This window comes from Mobula birostris, chromosome 6 (genome assembly GCF_030028105.1).
Source record: "Mobula birostris isolate sMobBir1 chromosome 6, sMobBir1.hap1, whole genome shotgun sequence".
Lineage (NCBI taxonomy): Eukaryota > Metazoa > Chordata > Chondrichthyes > Myliobatiformes > Myliobatidae > Mobula > Mobula birostris.
The window spans coordinates 21,054,405-21,075,309 of record NC_092375.1 but is presented as its reverse complement, the minus strand read 5'-3'; the positions used below and the strand labels follow the sequence as shown (position 1 = coordinate 21,075,309).

Here is a 20,905-nt window from a genome sequence, read left to right as displayed (position 1 = left end):
ATGCCGAGGTGGAGCATTTATTTTGAATAATGGTTCGAAAACGGGCTTCTAAAATTTCACCAGAATCTTAGAAGAAATTTTGGATTATTACTGGCATCTGTCCCATCAAGTCCATGAAATCTCCACATGGAGCAATCTATTCAGTTCTGTTCTCCATCGCCAAATAAAATAGGTGCCCTCAGGTGCATTTTTACTCCTCCTCTGAAAGCTCCAACTGGCAGTATTTCCATAATCCTTACTGCCAGTAATTTTACTAAATATTTCAATACAATAGGGGTGGTAGGGTGGAGGTACGTCTCTGACAAAAGAGGTATAAGTCACTCCTTCCCTCCTCTAGCCTGCAGGTCACCCCTGGCCAAGGTGTAGCAGCTGCATAGCCACACCCCCTATGGAGGCTATGACAAAGCTAGGCAGCAGATAAAAGAAATCTGTGGAATTATTATTACTCCCTCCAGTTCCAGTCTCGTAATTTATGGGTACAGCACAGAATGGATTTTAACTTGTGAGGGTGAGTATGAGCACTCTGACAGGTCTGCTGTGCTCAACAGTAAGCTGAGACTCCCTTTGCACTGCACCCTGATTTGCACTCAAAGGAGGCAGGCAGGAATTTGTGCAATCGTGAGGCATCCACTTTGATCTGGCGGATGGTTTAAAATTAAAATCGATGGTATTTAGCCATTGCTTTTCAAACATTTCCCATGAACCAACCAGGGAAGGAATTAATGCATGATGAGTCACTTCCATTGATGTGTTTACAGTGTTACAGAATACTAATCCCAAAACTGAGTCATCTGGGTCCATCTCAGAGCACAACCAGAGTCTATTTTATATAGTTTGTTTATTCTAACATTGTCAAAATGAAATAAATCATTACCATGAAAGAAGAAAACAAAAAACTACGTTCAAATCCCATTCCTTTTCCATCACTGTGACTATTACTCATCAGTTAAAGCCATATAACTTACATTTGCGTGCCAACATATACTTATCTGTACTAAAAAAACATGTATCATTCTTTGGCCAGCGTAACAGTGTTTTCAGGGAACAGTTTCAATTCTATCACCTTCTTGTACATTGAAAACTTAGCAACAAAGCTTATGGATAGGATCAAATTCTGATAAGGCTGTAAGATATAGGAGCAGAATTAGGCCATTCAGCCCATCAGGTCTACTCTGCCATCCCATCATGTCTGATTTATTTTCCTTCTTATCCCTGTTCTGCTGGCCAGTGGTCTAGTGGCATCAGCTCCGGTCTTAGAGGTGAATGGTCCCAAGTTCAAATCCGGCCAGCTCCTTGTATGCTTTCCATCCTTGCTGGGTTGAGCATCAAATTAGCAACTTGGCCTCATAAAAATGTCGCCCGATGCGCCACAAAGCGCAAAATGGAACAACAACAGCCCGTTCTCTCGCCTGCTCCTGCAACTATATTAGCCCTGGCTAATATAGAACCTATCAATCTCCGCCAACGGCTTGGCCTCCACAGCGCTCTGTGGCAATAAGTTACACAGATTCTTTACCCTCTTGCTAAAGAAGTTCCTCCTCATCTCTGTTTAAAATGGATGTTTATCTATTCTGAGGCTGTGCTCTCTGGTCCTAGTCTCCCCACTATAGGAAACAACCTCTCCACAGCTGCTCTGTCTCGGCTTTTCAAAAATGTAAACACAAGAGATTCTGCAGATGCTGGGAATTCAGAGCAGTACAAAAAAACGCTGGAGGAACTCAACAGGTCAGGCAGCACCTATGGAAATGAATATACAGTCAACATTCCAGGCCAAGACCCTTCTTCCAGACTGGAACGGAAGAGGGAAGATAACAAAATAAAAAAGTGGGAGGAGTTGGAGGAGGGGAAGGAGGATTAGCAAGAAGGTGACAGCCAAAGACAGGTGGGTGAGAAAAGTAAGGGGCTGGAGAAGGAGGAATTTTATCAGAGAGGATAAGTAGATGAAGAGAGGAGGTAAGAGGGTAGGGAGGGGAATAGAGGAAGGAAGGGGAAAGGAGAAATAGGAACATATGGTCATGTCATCAGATTGTAGGATACATAGATGGAATATGAGGTGCTGCTCCTCCACCCTGAGAGTGGCCTTATCATGGCAAAAGAGAATAGAAATGGGTATAGGAATTAAAATGTTTGGCTACCTGAACACACCAATTTTCCCCACTCCTCTGATGTCACTGACTCCCCTCCTCCACCGAGTCCAGCTTTAATTCCCGCCATGTCTTCCCCATTCCTTCTGACCTTCCCCTCGCTGAGGCAGAACATTCCCTCCTCAGCAAGGACCTTGCCTTTGTTCCCCTTCACCTGCATCTCAGTGAGCTCCACGCCTGCCTTGATTCTGAGCTCTTCTTCCATCTCCTCTGTCTCCAAGTCCGCTTCTTTGTTAAGAATTCCCCAACATGCACCGATGACCCTTTCTCCTGAGTAAAACCTCCTTCTCTCCTTGGACACCCACTCTGGTTCTCTGCCTGCTCTGGATCTTTTCATCTCCAATTGCCAATGAGATATCAACTGGATCAACTTCAGCACTCCATTCTCCTCCTCAAAACTTACCCCCCCCCCAGGACACACTGCCCTCCACCCTCTCTGAATCAATCACAAACTCACCATCAAACCCGCAGAATGAGGGTGTGATGTTGTAGTGTGGTGGACTAACCTCTACTTTGCTAAGGCCCGGCAGAATCTCTCAGACTCCTCCTCTTATTTACCCCTTGAAAAGGACCCAACTCCAGGCCATCAGGACATTGTCTCCGACACCATCACCAACCTCATCAAATCTGGAGAATTTTTATCCACTATCACCAAATTCATAGTTTCCTTACACTGCCCTGCTCATTTCTACCTCCTGCCTAAGATCCACAAACCTGACTGTCCAGGTAGGCCCATTATCTCTGCCTGCTCGTGCCTCACTGAACTCATATCCATGTATCTCAACTCCATTCTATTCCCACTTGGTTCAGTTCTTTCCTACCTACATCTGTGATACATGCTTTTGATCTGCTCAACAAGTTTTAATTCCATGGCCCTGATGGCCTCATTTTCACCATGGATGTCCAGTCCAAATACACTTCAAAACCTCCTCAAAAAGTCCATAAAACTCTGTGCTTCTTTCTCAACAAAAGACCCATCCAGTTCTCCTCTGCTACCACCCTCCTCTGTCTGGCTGAAGTGGTCTTCACCCTCAACAATTTCTTTTTTAGCTCCTTCCACTTTCTCCAAACTCAAGGGATAGACATGGGCACCTGCATGGACCCCAGCTATGCCTGCCTTTTTGTTGGCTAGTTTGAACAGTCCATGTTCCAAGCTTTCCCTGGTAATGCTCCCCAAACCTACCTGCATTACCGTGACAACAGCATTAGTGCTGTTTTGAGCTCTCAGGCTGGGCTCATCAACTTATTCAAGTTTGTCTCCAACTTCCACTTTGCCCTTAAATTCACTTGGTTCATTTCTGACACCTCTCTTCCCTCTCTTGATCTCTCTGTCTCCAGCTCTGGAAACTATCTACTGTATCTACCGACATCTTTTATAAACTTAGTGATTCCCTCTGCTATCTTGACTATACTTCTTCCCACCCGTCTCCTGTAAAAATGCTATTCCCTTCTCTTAGTTCTTTCATCTCTGCTGCATCTGTTCCCAGGATGAAGATTTCCTTTCCAGGACATCTGAGGTCTCCTCCTTCTCCGAAGTATGTGGATACCCTTCCTGAACCATTGATACTGCCTTCACCCTCATCTCCTCTATTTCCCAGACACTGGTGCTCACCCTATCTTCCCACCATCTTAGCAGGGATAGAGCTTCTCTTGTCTTCACATACCACCCCATGACCCTCCACATCTAACACTTCATTCTTTGCAACCTTGGAGCAGGGGGCAGGGATTCAAGTTTTTGGATCATTGGGACCTCTTTTGGCGCAGGCGTGACCTGTACAAAAAGGACGGGTTGCACTTGAATCCTAGGGGGACCAATATCCTGGCAGGGGAATTAGCGGGGGCTACTGAGGTGACTTTAAACTAGAATGGTTGGGGGGTGGGAATCAAATTAAAGAGGCTAGGCGTGAGGAGGTTAGTTCACTACAGGGGGATGGGAACCAGTGCAGAGAGGCAGAAGGGTGTAAAGTGAGGGTAGAAACAAAAAGTACTATGGAGAAAAGTAAAAGTGGCAGGCCGACAAATCCAGGGCAAGCATAAAAGGGCCACTTTTCAGCATAATTGTATAAGGGCTAAGAGAGTTGTAAAAGAGCTCCTGAAGGCTTTGTGTGTCAATGCAAGGAGCATTCGTAGTAAGGTGGATGAATTGAAAGTGCAGATTGTTATTAATGATTATGATATAGTTGGGATCACAGAGACATGGCTCCAGGGTGACCAGGGATGGGAGCTCAACGTTCAGGGATATTCAATATTCATGAGGGATAGACATGAAGGAAGGGGAGGTGGGGTGGCGTTGCTGGTTAAAGAAGAGATTAACGCAATAGAAAGGAAGGACATAAGCCGGGAAGATGTGGAATCGATATGGGTAGAGCTGCGTAACACTAAGGGGCAGAAGACGCTGGTGGGAGTTGTGTACAGGCCACCTAACAGTAGTAGTGAGGTCGGAGATGGTATTAAACAGGAAATTAGAAATGTGTGCAATAAAGGAACAGCAGTTATAATGGGTGACTTCAATCTACATGTAGATTGGGTGAACCAAATTGGTAAAGGTGCTGAGGAAGAGGATTTCTTGGAATGTATGCGGGATGGTTTTTTGAACCAACATGTCGAGGAACCAACTAGAGAGCAGGCTACTCTGGACTGGGTTTTGAGCAATGAGGAAGGGTTAATTAGCAATCTTGTCGTGAGAGGCCCCTTGGGTAAGAGTGACCATAATATGGTGGAATTCTTCATTAAGATGGAGAGTGACATAGTTAATTCAGAAACAAAGGTTCTGAACTTAAAGAGGGGTAACTTTGAAGGTATGAGACGTGAATTAGCTAAGATAGACTGGCAAATGACACTTAAAGGATTGACGGTGGATATGCAATGGCAAGCATTTAAAGGTTGCATGGATGAACTGCAACAAATGTTCATCCCTGTTTGGCAAAAGAATAAATCAAGGAAGGTAGTGCACCCGTGGCTGACAAGAGAAATTAGGGATAGTATCAATTCCAAAGAAGCAACATACAAATTAGCCAGAGAAAGTGGCTCACCTGAGGACTGGGAGAAATTCAGACTTCAGCAGAGGAGGACAAAGGGCTTAATTAGGAAGGGGAAAAAAGATTATGAGAGGAAACTGGCAGGCAATATAAAAACGGACTGTAAAAGCTTTTATAGATATGTAAAAAGGAAAAGACTGGTAAAGACAAATGTAGGTCCCCTGCAGACAGAAACAGGTGAGTTGATTATGGGGAGCAAGGACATGGCAGACCAATTGAATAATTACTTTGGTTCTGTCTTCACTAAGGAGGACATAAATAATCTTCCAGAAATAGTAGGGGACAGAGGGTCCAGTGAGATGGAGGAACTGAGCGAAATACATGTTAGTAGGGAAGTGGTGTTAGGTAAATTGAAGGGATTGAAGGCAGATAAATCCCCAGGGCCAGATGGTCTGCATCCCAGGGTGCTTAAGGAAGTAGCCCAAGAAATAGTGGATGCATTAGTGATAATTTTTCAAAACTCGTTAGATTCTGGACTAGTTCCTGAGGATTGGAGGGTGGCTAATGTAACTCCACTTTTTAAAAAAGGAGGGAGAGAGAAACCGGGGAATTATAGACCGGTAAACGTCGGTGGTGGGGAAACTGCTGGAGTCAGTTATCAAGGATGTGATAACAGCACATTTGGAAAGTGGTGAAATGATCGGACAAAGTCAGCATGGATTTGTGAAAGGAAAATCATGTCTGACGAATCTCATAGAATTTTTTGAGGATGTAACTAGTAGAGTGGATAGGGGAGAACCAGTGGATGTGGTATATTTGGATTTTCAGAAGGCTTTTGACAAGGTCCCACACAGGAGATTAGTGTGCAAACTTAAAGCACACGGTATTGGGGGTAAGGTATTGGTGTGGGTGGAGAGTTGGTTAGCAGACAGGAAGCAAAGAGTGGGAATAAACGGGACCTTTTCAGAATGGCAGGCGGTGACTAGTGGGGTACCGCAAGGCTCAGTGCTGGGACCCCAGTTGTTTACAATATATATTAATGACTTGTATGAGGGAATTAAATGCAGCATCTCCAAGTTTGCGGATGACACGAAGCTGGGTGGCAGTGTTAGCTGTGAGGAGGATGCTAAGAGGATGCAGGGTGACTTGGATAGGTTGGGTGAGTGGGCAAATTCATGGCAGATGCAATTTAATGTGGATAAATGTGAAGTTATCCACTTTGGTGGCAAAAATAGGAAAACAGATTATTATCTGAATGGTGGCCGATTAGGAAAAGGGGAGGTGCAATGTGACCTGGGTGTCATTATACACCAGTCATTGAAAGTGGGCATGCAGGTACAGCAGGCGGTGAAAAAGGCGAATGGTATGCTGGCATTTATAGCGAGAGGATTTGAGTACAGGAGCAGGGAGGTACTACTGCAGTTGTACAAGGCCTTGGTGAGACCGCACCTGGAGTATTGTGTGCAGTTTTGGTCCCCTAATCTGAGGAAAGACATCCTTGCCATAGAGGGAGTACAGAGAAGGTTCACCAGATTGATTCCTGGGATGGCAGGACTTTCATATGAAGAAAGAATGGATGAACTGGGCTTGTACTCGTTGGAATTTAGAAGATTGAGGGGGGATCTGATTGAAACATATAAGATCCTAAAGCGATTGGACAGGCTAGATGCAGGAAGATTGTTCCCGATGTTGGGGAAGTCCAGAACGAGGGGTCACTGTTTGAGGATAGAGGGGAAGCCTTTTAGGACTGAGATTAGGAAAAACTTCTTCACACAGAGAGTGGTGAATCTGTGGAATTCTCTGCCACAGGAAACAGTTGAGGCCAGTTCATTGGCTATATTTAAGAGGGAGTTAGATATGGCCCTTGTGGCTACGGAGGTCAGGGGGTATGGAGGGAAGGCTGGGGCGGTGTTCTGAGTTGGATGATCAGCCATGATCATAATAAATGGCGGTGCAGGCTCGAAGGGCCGAATGGCCTACTCCTGCACCTATTTTCTATGTTTCTATGTTTCTATGTTTCACCTTTTTCAATGGGATCTTATCACCAAAAAAAACTTTAACTCCCCTCAGTCTCTGCTTTCCACAAGCATTGCTCCCTCCATGATTCCCTTGTTTATTTTTCCCTCCCTACTAATCTCCCTCCTGGCACATATCCCTGCAAGCAACAGAAATCCCACACCTGCCCGTTCACCTCCTCCCTCACTCCAATTCAGGGCTCGAAACAGTCCTTGCAGCTAAGGCAACACATCACTTGCAAATCTGCTAGAGTCATCTATTGTATCTGGTGCTCCCAAGATGGCCTCCTCTACATCGGTGAGAACCAATGAAAATTGCTCTGTTGTGCACCTCCACTCCATCAGCCAAAAGCATGCCTGAGAGTTAAGTTCATCACTTCCTTCTGAAGGTCATGAAATCACTAGTTCATTAAGATGGTTCATAAGTACATAACTAAAAGGGAAATTACAGACTGCAGATTGCAGTGAGAGTTGCTTAAAGGAAGTATAATTAGATGTTTTGTCGGCTGCCTGCAACATGCCGCCATTGGTCTCCAGTGCTATCTTGCCAAGTTCATTCCTCTAAACTCTGGTGAGTACAGGCCCAGAGCCATCAATCGCTTCTCATACATTAATCCTTTCATTGCTGGGATCATTCTCACGAACCTCCTCTGGACCCTCTCCAATGCCAGTGCATCTTTTCTTAGATAAGGGGTCTATAATAACTGCTCACAATATTCCAAATGTGGTCTGACTAATGCATTATTGTTATCCAGTGACTTGGCCTTATAATTCCTTATCAAATGTTTCCTTAGGATCATCTACTAATCAAAACTTTCTCCATTTCTACTGATAAAATAGCCTTTGATGCTTCATATTTTCATAATTATCTTTGAAAATTTTCAAATTAAAAAGCTTTACCATCAGAAATTATTGTTTTGGGCCTTCATTTTAAATATCTTCCTAAGGATTCTGTGAATCAAACACTGATGACTAAATGCAAAGTGAATTTGCCTCAAATTCAATGCTTCCTGCAAACTCTATTGCCCAAGCTAATCTTTAAATTTATTATTAATGTATTATCTTCCTCACAGTTGGTCTGCTTTCTTCTGTTATATCTATGAACCAAAAGATAAACTATGTGACACCAGCCATGGACTACGTATATTGGTCTCGCTTCCTCATACACATGGCAGCCATTACTTCTTGAAGTTACTAAACAAAACTGCAAATGTTAGAAATTTGGAACAAAACTAGAAAATACAGAGAATATTCAACAGGTCAGGCAGCATTTGTGGAGGAAAATCTCCCACCAGAATTAAGTAAGTGAAATACAATTATGTTTCGAATTGCAGAGGGCAGGAGGGTGGAGACTACAGGGGAAAGTCTCTGATTAGAACGGCACTGTGATGGTAGAGTTGCTGTCACATAGCTCCAGCAACTTTGCTTTGCTCTTTGCTTGCTGTCTGTGTTGACATACTGCCTATCAGTGTGCTGGTTTCCATCAGGAGTTTCAATTTCCTTCCACATCCCAAAGACCTGCAGGTCAATTATTTAACAACTGCAATTTGCCTTTGATGTGGCTGGATTGAGTTGAGTTGATGGGCTTGTGAGAAAGGATATGCTGCAGTAAAATAAGTTTTAGAAGATTGCATAAATTCAGCATGTCACCTGAAACTTTGACAAGTTTCTATAGATGCACAGCGGAAAATATTCTGACTGGTTGCATCATGGTCTGGTATTGAAACACCAATGCCCAGGAATAGAAAAATCTACAAACAGTGAATACTGCCTAGTCCATCACAGGAACAGCTCTCCCCACCGTTGAGCACATCTAAAAGGAGCACTGTCACAAGAAAGCAGCATAAATCATCAAGGACCCTTACTATTCGGGCCATTCTCTTTTCTCACTGCTACCATCAGGCAGGAGGTACAGGAGCACTACATCGTACACCACCAGGTCCAGGAACAGTTACTTCCCTATCAGGTTCCTGAACCAGTGTGAGAAATTCACTCACCTCATTGCCAAACTGACTCTACCACCTACAGATGCACTTTCAAGGATACTACAACTCATGTTTCAGTATAATTTATTCACTTTTCTTATTATTTACATAATTTGTCTTTTTTGTTTGTTAGTTTTTGTTTATGTATAGTTTTTCATCTGGTCAGGTCACTCGTCTGAGTGCTGCTGGTACCATGTAACCCAGTACTACCTGTCGCATGGTCGGGTGGTTGGTGCCTAAACCGACTCCCCCACCAGGCTTGCCTGGTGAAGAGGGTGGCTAGACACCCAGCAACATGAAAAACAAGATCTGTCAAAGGGCAGATGAACCCTCTCGTAGGGTCAACGGCCACCTAGCAAACACGTGCCGTGAAGCGCGGAAAGGGCATCCCTTGCATTGAAGGTTGGTCTAGCCATTCACTGCAACAGAACTCCTCCCAGCCGTCTTGGACCCCACCATGCTGCTGGATCCAGGAGGGGATGTCGAGAGGGTGGGTCTGGACCTGTGCAACCCCCTACTCACCTAATATCCACTCACTCACATGCTGTTCCTTTCTGAGGAGTGGGGTATCCCACCCCACTAACTGACTGAAAGGAATCATCATCATCCTATGGGATGGATAGCCAGAGAGAGAGAGAGAGGGAGAGGGAGAGAGAGAGAGAGAGGGAGGGAGGGAGGGAGGGAGGGGGGGAGAGAGAGAGAGAGAGAGAGAGAGAGAGAGAGAGAGAGAGAGAGAGAGAGACAGAGAGAGAGAGAGAGAGAGAGATAGTTTTTCATAACTCCTTTATGTCTTTATATTCCTGTGAATATCTGCATGAAAATGAATCTCAGGGTTGTATATGGTGACTTTGATAACAAATTTACTTTGATTTTGAGAATCAGCATGGATTCAATGGAATGAATGGCCTTTTTCTATATCATGAGAATTAAGTTTGTCCAGGCAATAGAACTTTTGGTGTTGAAAGTCAGAGAGTGAGAACAAGTTTGTCCAGGCAATAGAATTTTTGGTGTTGACAGTCAGAGAGAGAGAACAAGTTCAAACCAAAAGATAAAGTTGGAGAGAGACAGTGAGAAACAAATATGGATGTTGCTTGGTTCAAAGGTTACAAATCTCCTTCAGTACCTCATGCAAGCAGCACTTCGTCTCTTCACATGTCAGTGCTGAACACCAGGCAACAGATGTTCAATGAGTTAACTAAAGTCCACACATGAGCATTTCTGGACGGAAATCTCTGGATGATCATCTGTAGGAAGGCTGGATGAATTCTTTCCTTCCCAGCTCAGGAATACTAAAGCCATTTCATTTGCCTTTACTAATATAATTAAATTGTTTTTAATTCCAATCTCAATGTGAATCTGTTATTCATGTAATCCACAAATTATTATCTACCTTCTGATGCCTATCCTCTGCCTCGGAGCAGCAGAATATGGAGAGTTGCGCATGGACTCTTGGGAACTGAAGAAGATTGCAGCAATACTCCACCCTGTGAATTTTTGATAAAGGGACCAAAAGCAAAGTAGAGGGTTGAATACACAACTATTCAATATAACCCCACAGAAAGCACTAGCCTTGTGGATGCATTTGTGACACCCAGGCCTGAGACACCAGGCAAGGTCATTTGATTCCAAACAATTGGTTTATTCATCATTACAGAATGTCTCTCTGATGCTTCCCATTCCCTCTCCTCTCCCTTTCCCTTTTCCCAAAATGACTCCCTTCTCCCTGCCCCCTTCCCACTCTCAGTCCCCAACAGAGACCCATATCAGACCAGGTTCATCATCACTCACACATGTCATGAAATTTGTATTTTTTTTTGGCGGCAGCAGTACAGTGCAATGCATAAAATTATCACAGTACCGTGCAAAGGTCTTAGGCTCCCTAGGTGCTTAAGATTTTTGTGCGGAACTGTACATCACTCTTGAAACACATTGCACAATTACACAATCTGAGAGGATTGTGAGGGGATGTCAGAGGTAGGGCTTCTGCACAGGGGATGGTGAGTGCATGGAACACACTGTTGGGGTGCTAATAGACGTAGATACATTAGGGCATTTAAGAAACTCTTAGATAGGCACATGGATGACAGAAAAATAGAGGTTCATGCAGGAGGGAAGGGTGAGATTGATCTTGGAGTAGGCTAAAAATCACACAGCATTATAAGCCAATGAGCCTGTACTGTACCATTCTAGGTTCTATATTCCATTAATTGTAAGGGATTGCTTGGAGTAACAATGTACAAATGGAGCCTATATCTAAAGTTTTCAAGGATTTACCGGGCGAGCAGAAGAACCAATTCTGGGTGTTCTCAAAGCTCTCTTGGAAAGTTGATTGATCAGTCTTTGACCAATCAAAATGGAGAAGGAGTAATGTGAGACAGCGTTGAGAACCTCAAGTCAATCCATCAGGTATACAGAGGCCAACATTAAAAGCAGACGAGGCATGCTGACTCCAACATTTGCCAATCAATCATCTCCTGCCCCACCAGTGACAAAGCCTATGAATCACATATCAGTTAAGACAGCACCCACAAAACTGGGTGGTTCTAAGTCATTCTCAATTCTGCTATCAAATTAAAAAGAAGGCTCATTTTAATTCAGAAAAAAAAAGAAAGCAGAACTGAAAGAGACATTTCCTATCTGATTGAACACAGGAGATTCTGCAGATGCTGGAAATCCAGATTAACACATACAAAATGTTGGAGTAAATCAGCAGGTCAGGCAACATCTATGGGGAGGAATAAACATTCAGTGTTTGGATCTGAGACCCTTCGTCAGGAATGGAAAGGAAGGCAGATGAAGTCATAATAGCATGGTGGGGAGAGGAAGAAAGGTGATGTGTGAAGCCAGCTGCTAGGTGAGGAAAGTGGAACAAGGGAAAAAGGAAAGGAGGAGGGGATACAAGAGGGAGGTGATGGGAAGGTAATGAGAAGGAAGGTGTAAGAGGGGAGCCAAAATGGGAATGCAAAAAGGAAGAAAGGGGAGGGGGAGAAATAACCACAAGTTAGAGAAATCAATGTCCTATCTGATTAGTCATTAAACCAAAGTCCCTTCACTTGTCCCAGATTTTGTTATTTTGTTTTAATAATGGTAAAAAGAGCTTCAAGTGTTGGTCAACACATTAGCAGCCATTTCTCTAAGTGGAAATACAGAAATTAAGAATTATGGGAAAGATTACTGGGCTTCCTTGAACCATTTTAATCAAATCAAAATTCCCACAAAAGGCTGGTAGCTGGCGTTTAAAGTTATTTTTCTGAATCACTCTTAAAATGAAAGAGAGATTGACTTGTATTTAAATAGTACCTCGAACAACTCCAAAGAAATACAACCAACAAAAAGCTTTTGAAGTATAGATACCATTGTTAGTTCGAACTGTTGAAAACAAAAACTGCAGAATTACAATCCAAGAAGTTAATATATATAATTCAAACCCACTGCATTCCACACAAGGTATTTCCATGATCCTAATAGGACTGAAGCCATAATATCCCACAGGGAATTTTCACTTGAATAGTTGGTGCAATTCTGTCAAGCTCAACTCATACATTACCTTTATTAAAGCCATTCAGACTATTTATATGGAATCACAGGGGATCAATGTAACTGTCAGAATGTTTTAAGATTATTTTTTTCTAGGATTATCCATATTTTATTCCTATTCAAGCGTTCCACACATGCTGTTCTAGTCGGTAAAATTACATTTTTTCCCTCTATTCTCTTCAGCACAAGAGGCAGAGCAGATTTTCTAATGGCACTTTTCCCAGAAAAAAAAACTAGGCCACTGCTACAAAAATGCATGTATATGTGTTTTTCACATTGCAACAGTATCTTCTCACCATCTACATAATCAGCAGAAAGCCCTTTGAACCATACTGGAATCATTAATTGCACTACGTAAGCACAGTTCTTCTTTCTTACTGAAGACATTGACCTGATAATTTGAAACTGAATATAGTATAATTGAAAAACATCAATAATTTTTAATTAAGAAGCATTGAAACAGACCTTCTGGCCCAATGAGTCCACATATTTATTCTAATCCTACATTCAATGGCTATTTTGAATGTATGTTCATGGCCCATCCACTTCAAGGTTTGATGTTCTGTTCATTCAGAGATGCTATTCTGCACACCACTGTGGTTATTTGAGTCCCTAACGCCTTCATGTCAGCTTAAAAGTGGTCTTTCTCCTCTGACTGCTCTCATTTATGCCCACAGAATTGCCACTTACTGGATGTTTCTTTTTGTTTTCTGCACCATTCTATGTAAAATCCCAGGTGATCAGCAGTTTCTTGAGATCCTCAAACCACCCTGTCTGGCACCAACGATTAATCCACGGTCAAAAGCACTTAGATCACGTTTCCTCCCCAATCTGATGTTTGGTCTGAACAACAACAGAACCTCTTGACCATGTCTGTATACGTTTATGGATTGACATCCTGCCACATAATTGGCTGATTAGATATTTGGATTAATAAGTAGGTCTTGAGTGTATTTTGATCCACCCTACCTGCCCATTAACTAACCCCAGATTCTACCACACTTGCGTACTAGGAGCAATTTACAGTGCCAACTAGTCAACTAGTCTGCATGTCTTTGGGACATGGAGAAAATCAGAGGATCCACAAAACCGTAGGCTGCAACAAGGGGAAGATGTAAACTCCACATAGACAGCATCCAAGGTCAGGATCGAACCTGAGCCACTGGAGGTGTGAGGAAGCAACTCTACTAGCTGTAACACTCAACCTCATCTCAATTTAGCAACAGTTACTGATACATTATGTTTATAGCATTACTTTTATATTTGTATTGTGTTTTTATTGTGTGTTTTATGCTTATTGTGTTTTTAATACGTTGCATTGGAGCTAGAGTAACAAATGTTCTGTTCTCCTTGCACTTGTCTACTGAAGAATGACAATAAACAATCTTGAATCTTGAATCCTGAAGAGCACTAGTCTTACTCCATTCCCCATATGGTTACTTTGTTCAAAAAAAATTGTTCTCTTTTCCTTTCTTCAGCCCATCAGCTACTGTGCCATTGAGCAATGAATGTCCATTGATCAATAGGATAGAGCCTATTGCACCACGTATTGTAACAAACATGAAGTGACAGCCAGAAGCCCAAGAGGACCGAGAACAAGGTATATCTACACCCAGCCAAGTGCCATCTGCAAAATTCCAACCGGGTGTGCACTGCTGGACAATTGATATCCAAAGCTTTAATTGCACCCAATGACTAGGCATAAACTATCAGGAGGCCATTCAGCCTCTTGAGCCTATTCCATTGTTTGATCAAGTGTTTATTCATTCTCAAGATGAAGGCAGTCCGCTGTATATCGTGCTTCCCCGAGTCACCTTGAACTGACTGGTTTGCCAGGTCGATTAAGAATCATCCACAGTGCCTCAATCTGGAGTCACATGTCAAAGTCCAAGGTTCAACTTTATTTGCCATATACATTTACATGCATTAGGGAACAACACCTTATATTCCGTCTGGGTAGCCTCCAACCTGACGGGATGAACATTGACTTCTCTAACTTCTGTTAATGCCCCACCTGCCCCTCGTACCCCAGCCGTTATTTATTTATTTATATACACACATTGTTTTTCTCTCTCTGTCCCTCTCAATATACCCCTTGCCCATCCTCTGGGTTTTCCCCCCTCCCCCTTTTCTTTCTCCCTAGGCCTCCTGTCCCATGATCCTCTCATATCCCTTTTGCCAATCAACTGTCCAGCTCTTGGCTCCATCCCTCCCCCTCCTGTCTTCTCCTATCATTTCGGATCTCCCCCTCCCCCTCCCCTTCCCACTTTCAAATCTCTTACTAGCTCTTCCTTCAGTTAGTCCTGATGAAGGGTCTCGGCCCGACTGCACCTCTTCCTAGAGATGCTGCCTGGCCTGCTGCGTTCACCAGCAACTTTTATGTGTGTTGCCAGGAATTTGCTGAGTTGCGTCGGTATGACATGCAACAAAAAAAAACAACATTCAACAATAACATGAGGGATTCTGCAGATTCTGGAAGTCCAGGGTACACACACAAAATGCTGGAGGAACTCAGAAGGTCAGGCAGCATCTATGGAAATAAATAAACTGTAGATACTTCGGAATAAGACCCTTCATCTAGACTGGAAAGGAAAGGGAAAGGAGACAGAATAAGAAGCTGGGTGTCTTGGGGGGTGGGGGAAGAAGGAGTTCAAGCTGTTAACTGATTGGTGAAGTCAGGTAGGGGAGAAGGAAGGTGATAGGTGAGGGGGAATGAAGTGAGATGCTGGGAAGTGATAGGTGAAAATGTAAACTACTGAAGAAGCAGTAATCTGATAGGAGAGGGGACCATGGGAGGAAGAGCAGATGGAGGGGCACCTAAGGGAGGAGATAGGCAGGTGAGGAGAAGAGGTAAGAGGCCAGAAGAGTAAAAAGAAGAAAAGAGAAATGGGAGGGAAAATATTACTGCAGGTTAGAGAAATGGATGTTGATTCCATCAGTTTGGAGGCTACCCAGGCAGAATCTGAGGTGTTGCTCCTCCAACCTGAGAGTGGCCTCATCGTGACAGTGGAGGAGGCCGTGGACCTGTATGTCAGAATGGGAATGGGGATTGGAATTAAAATAGTTTGCCACCAGGAAATCCCACTTGTTGTGGACAGAGGAAAGGAGCTCAACAACATTCAACAATTATAAGAATAAAGAACGATATAAACAATAAAGTTAGAGGTTAAAATACAGATATGGGATAAAATGTGCAGAAATACAAAAATACCTGCATGTATATACTGTAGGTAAAATATAGTATTAGGAGGGCAACTTTTTTTCTCTGGCGGAACTGATAAAGGACAAGTGACACAGCAGATATGTATATTTGACTACACACAGACATGTACATTTCCCCATTGTATATCCTTGCCTTTCTCCTTTCTCCCCTTCAATACTTGAAGTGAATAGAGCAATTTGTGTTATAATGACATTTTTTTTACCATTTTTCAACAGTTAGGCCAACTCATCATCTCCTGGAGACCGAAGCAGATAGCAAAGCAGGAAGAACAGACTGGAATGCTGATGAGGATAGAGAAGAAGAAAATTCACAGAAGGAATAGTTTCAGTTTCCTATTGATTTGAGAGGAGAAAGCAAAACAGTTGAGTTGGTTTTAGAATGAGGCCAGAGAAACATGAGAGTAATTAGCATTGCCTGAGCAAGGACGGACACAGAGCAAATCTGATTCACAAACTTCATCTATATCAATAATCCCCATCATACAGATATTCCCCTGACCCGTGAACATTTTTTATTTCCCTCTTTAGTGATTGATTTTTGAAACTATTATTGATTCTGTTTCTCCTCCCCTTTCAGGCAGTGCATTTTCAAGTACAATAACTCTTTTAAAAAAATCCTCAGCATCTCTTAACTACTTTTCTATGCATCTTAAATCTTGCAATATGGCCAGTGATCTTCCTGCTTCAATTTCCCTGATTCCACAGTCAAATTCCCTTTAGTTTCAAGCAGGAAAAATAAGATGCAATCCTTTTCACAATTGATTATCTTTATATTGAGGCCATGCTTTTGAAATGTATACATATTTCCACAATTTTTACATTCTTCACAGGAATCATTGAAGTTGTCTTCCTTTTGTATTTACAGTTCTCTCATTCATTACCAAATGTTACATATATTTCACTTGGTTTTTCTTTCCTTTCAATGGTTTCTTAAAATGATTCACCTGTGGTCCTCAGCACACATCCAATTACCAGCTAGATTTTCTTTCCAATTCAGTCAAATAGCAACACCTATTTGTGCTGTACTTAATTTTGAGAGCATGTTGAATACTTCTTTTCACTCAAAACGGGTGGACCTCAAGGTAACTGAATGATTTAAAGTGGTGATCCACTGTAAGTGCACAGCGATAGGCTTGCTGGCATTTCTCACAGAAACCAGTCACAATACGTTAAACATGCGGCCATGCACAAAGAAATCATTTAATACAGCCCAGCAGGATGCCAACGTTTGAATGGGGTGCCTGCAGAACACAAGGCCTTTATTATGATATCAACTGGCAGAACTCTATAAAACTGAATTTAGAAAAATAGTCTGTGAAACTACATTGGTATCTGTACCATGAGGTTGTGTTTAGTTGTTTGCCTGCCATCTTACGTTTTACTAAAAGAATGATAAATTAGAGCTTCAGTTACTTAATTCCATTGTAAATAAGAATATTTTGTAACTATGTGTAGTTCATGGGCTGATACTACATTGAAATGAACCATACATCAGTGAATCAGTGTTGTACAAATATGTTCATGTCTATTAGTGGGGGAATCTGTCTGGCAGGTTGACTGTTCCCCTTGAAATTTCCAACTTTCAGCCACTTAACTTCAGTAAGTCTCAGGATTCTGTAGTAAACTTCACCTAGACTCCAACAGCACAGCCGATTCTTCCTGGAATTCCCCAACATTATGTTATGGATCCAGCTGTCTCATCCTATATAATCAGGCTTGGCAATGGCATGTGAGGCCCCATTCAATTCAATGGAAATTCTCAGCTCACTGATTGTGAAGCAAAGGGAAATATTTTAATTATCTTGTTGTAACTTATTTCTGAGTGTTTTTTCTATATTTCTGATTACCTTTCTATATATTTTTTAAATATGTTATTCTTTCCAACTGTACTTGTTTTTAAAAAACCCTGGGTAACAGAGACATTTACCAACCATTAAACTCTTGAGTGTTTTGGCAGATGATGCTCTGCCTCAACTTTTGTCTACCGTCTGGAACTGTTAATACTGTTTGGGGCAGAGCTTCTGTACTATGATGTGTATAAAATCAGTGGTCACAATCATTATTATGGTTCTTATGGCCTTTGAGTTTTTACTAGTCGAGACAACTATTACTATTATAATCTATGTCATAGTGTTTGAAGTTTTATAACTGTAAGTGTCTGCCCACAAATCCTTGGCTATTTGATAGCGCTAAATACACTATGGAGTCAAGTCAGCGCATTGTGCTCTGCGGCTGAAATTTATTCCATTCTGTAGCATACTTTCCAATGTGTTCTGGATCACTGCAAGGCTGTACAAAATTTTAAACTTTGTTCATTGAGTATTTCACAACTTTTAGAAATTCACAACAGTTGGAAACACACAAGGCTACAAGTTACATCACAGCAATATTGGATAAATAGTGCTTGTTCTGATGCCTTCCGTATGTTTGTAAAATTTTGGAACTGTCATGACTATATTAATCTTCAATGAATCAAGAAATGTCAATAAATTTTCTCAAATTTTGACCCACCCTTTCAGAAAACCTTACTGAGATCCGAGGAAAATATTTTTAACATGTGTACTCATCCAAGTCATGAATAGTTTGGCTGCGAACCTAGAGGGTTTAGAATAATACACCACTCAATGACTCTATTTGATATAAAATATAATAATGTTAAAAACAATAGGGGACTGTTCAGAAATAAACTTTTCACTGAGGAAAAAAGACTTAACTAGAGAACTTTAATTGTTATCTTACCGCAGTAAAATTACACAAAATATTAAATATTTATTACCCAATGGAAGATTTCCATTTCAGTCACCTAGGTCACCTAAGAACTCCCAACATAATCTTACTTAAAACTTACAAGTTAGAAAAGGCCTTTATTGCATCAGTCATAGTTGCAGTAAAATTCAGATCATAGAGTGAAAGAGAAACAATAAAACCACAAATTCTGAACTGGTATATGATATCAAAGCTGAGGCAACAAACAGATCATTACCTGGATCCATTGACCTGGTTAGGATTGTACTCCATCTTGATGTTCACTCTGGCTGGTGGCTGTGATAACCACTCCTGTTGAGGAACGCGTGGGCTAATTTTTGAAGCCTGTCCATAATCACTTGACGAGGAAGCTGTCATTTCCGTCTTGGCTAGGTGTGGTGTAGTGTAGGTACACTCAAATAAGGACTGATCTTCACTGACTACTGATAATGCTTCCTACGGTAAAGAAAGATATATAGGTCATGTCTGAGATTCTTCTTCAGAAATACGGTCTGCATCTAAACGACTAAAGCATTATGTTTCAGTTTTGTTTACTGAGTGCTACAAAAATTACCATTTAGATGGACAGACCTTTTAAATAATTTCTTCATGAAAACATATTTATAAAGTGAGAAAATATCAGAATATTAAAGAATTAAAGTCTTTTTCTTATAATTCAATATACAAAATTCAAATAAACTGGCATTTAATTTTATAAAGAAAAGTAGGAACTTAATTCGGTTTTAAACAGTGTTTAATTTAACTCACTGAGGATATACTTTTATTAAAAATAGCCTGATTCAAAGAACAATGAATTGAATGTCCATGTTTCTCAATACATAGGAAGAAGCATTCAACCTAATGAGCTCTCAGAGCAATTCCATCACTCTCATTCCTTCACTTATTTCTGAGTGAACTGTTCTCTGTTACACACTTATGAGCTCCCCTCAACTCTCCTAACAATTTACAGTACTTAAGCGAATTAACCTACAACAACATACCTTTAAAATCTGGTAGGAAAGCAGAGTGACCAGAGAAAACCCATGCAAGTACAAGTGAGAAAATAAAATAAAAATTAACAATAAAAATAAACATGAATATAAAAGACAAAAAGATGCTAGTTAAAAGAAAGGTTAAGTAAGTAGCTTTTGAGATGGCATTTGAAAATGTCAACTGAATCTGCATCCCTTATAGTTTTAGGTATGGAATTGCAAAGTTTAGGAGCCTAGTTCAAAAAGCTGACCTGCCAATTATCATTTGAGGGAGATTACTTAAATTCAAGAGACTCACAGAAGAAGAGCGGAGAGCTTAAGCAAGACTGTAAAGCGACAGTGATTCTGTGATGTACTCCCATCCCAGACCATTAAGGGCTTTAAAAACAAGTAAGAGAACTTTAAAATCAATTCTAAATGATACAGGAAGCCAAAGAGAGTGATATGTTCCATCATCCTGGTGTTAGTTAAAAATCCAGCAGCGGCGTTCGAAATGAGTTGAAGTTTGTCGATAGGTTGTTTTGGAAGGCCAGTAAAAAGTGCATTGCAGTAATCTAGTCTATTCAATTTAAAGGTGTGAATTAATTTTTCAGCATCATTGCTTGACAGACATGGGTGTACCTTTGCAATATCCCTTAAGTGTAGAAATGCTGCTCCGGTCACTTTCTTTATGTGGGATTTAAAACTGAAATCTGAATGAAGGAAAACATTTGGGCTAATTACTTCTGATTTTATGAGGGGAGCCAAGTTCCAAAGTTTATCAAGAAGTTTATCTGTTTTAGCTGTGGGACCAACCAGAAGTATTTCAGTTTTATCTCCATTTATTTTTAGGAAATTGTTGTTCATCCATTTGTTTATGGCAACCTTACCAGAAGTCAGAGAAGATAGGGTGTTATCATCATCAGACTCAACCAAGTTATACAATTATGTGTTATCTGCATAACTGTGGAAATCAAGTTTATGCTCTCTAATGATGTCTCCTAAGGGGAGCATGAAAAAGAAGAAGAGTAAGGGACTATGATAGCTCCCCTGAGCAACACTAAAAGATACAGCATAGCTCTTTGACAATTGGTCTCCAAGGCAGACAAATTTTTTTCTCTCTAAGATATACGAACAAAACCAGTTAAGAGCACAGCATAAAGACCAACCCAGTTCTCAAGGAGATCTAGGAGAATGTTTGTGGTCAATTGTGTCGAAGGCAGCATATAGATCTAGAAGAAATGGAACGGAGACTCTTTTGGCATCAGTGCTGAGCCAAAGTCACGGACAATTTTGATAAGGACTATC

General features: G+C 41.5%; 1 protein-coding gene across 11 annotated transcripts in view; it reads right to left on the bottom strand.

The window, feature by feature from the left end:
* The window catches only part of erg (ETS transcription factor ERG), a 301,661-nt gene that overhangs the window by 67,792 nt on the left and 212,964 nt on the right, over window positions 1–20,905 (bottom strand). For all 11 annotated transcript variants that reach the window (XM_072259984.1, XM_072259980.1, XM_072259982.1 and 8 more), the window contains one exon: window positions 18,865–19,082. In XM_072259984.1, the coding sequence (XP_072116085.1) occupies window positions 18,865–19,082 (218 nt within the window). The remainder of the gene's footprint in view (window positions 1–18,864; window positions 19,083–20,905) is intronic.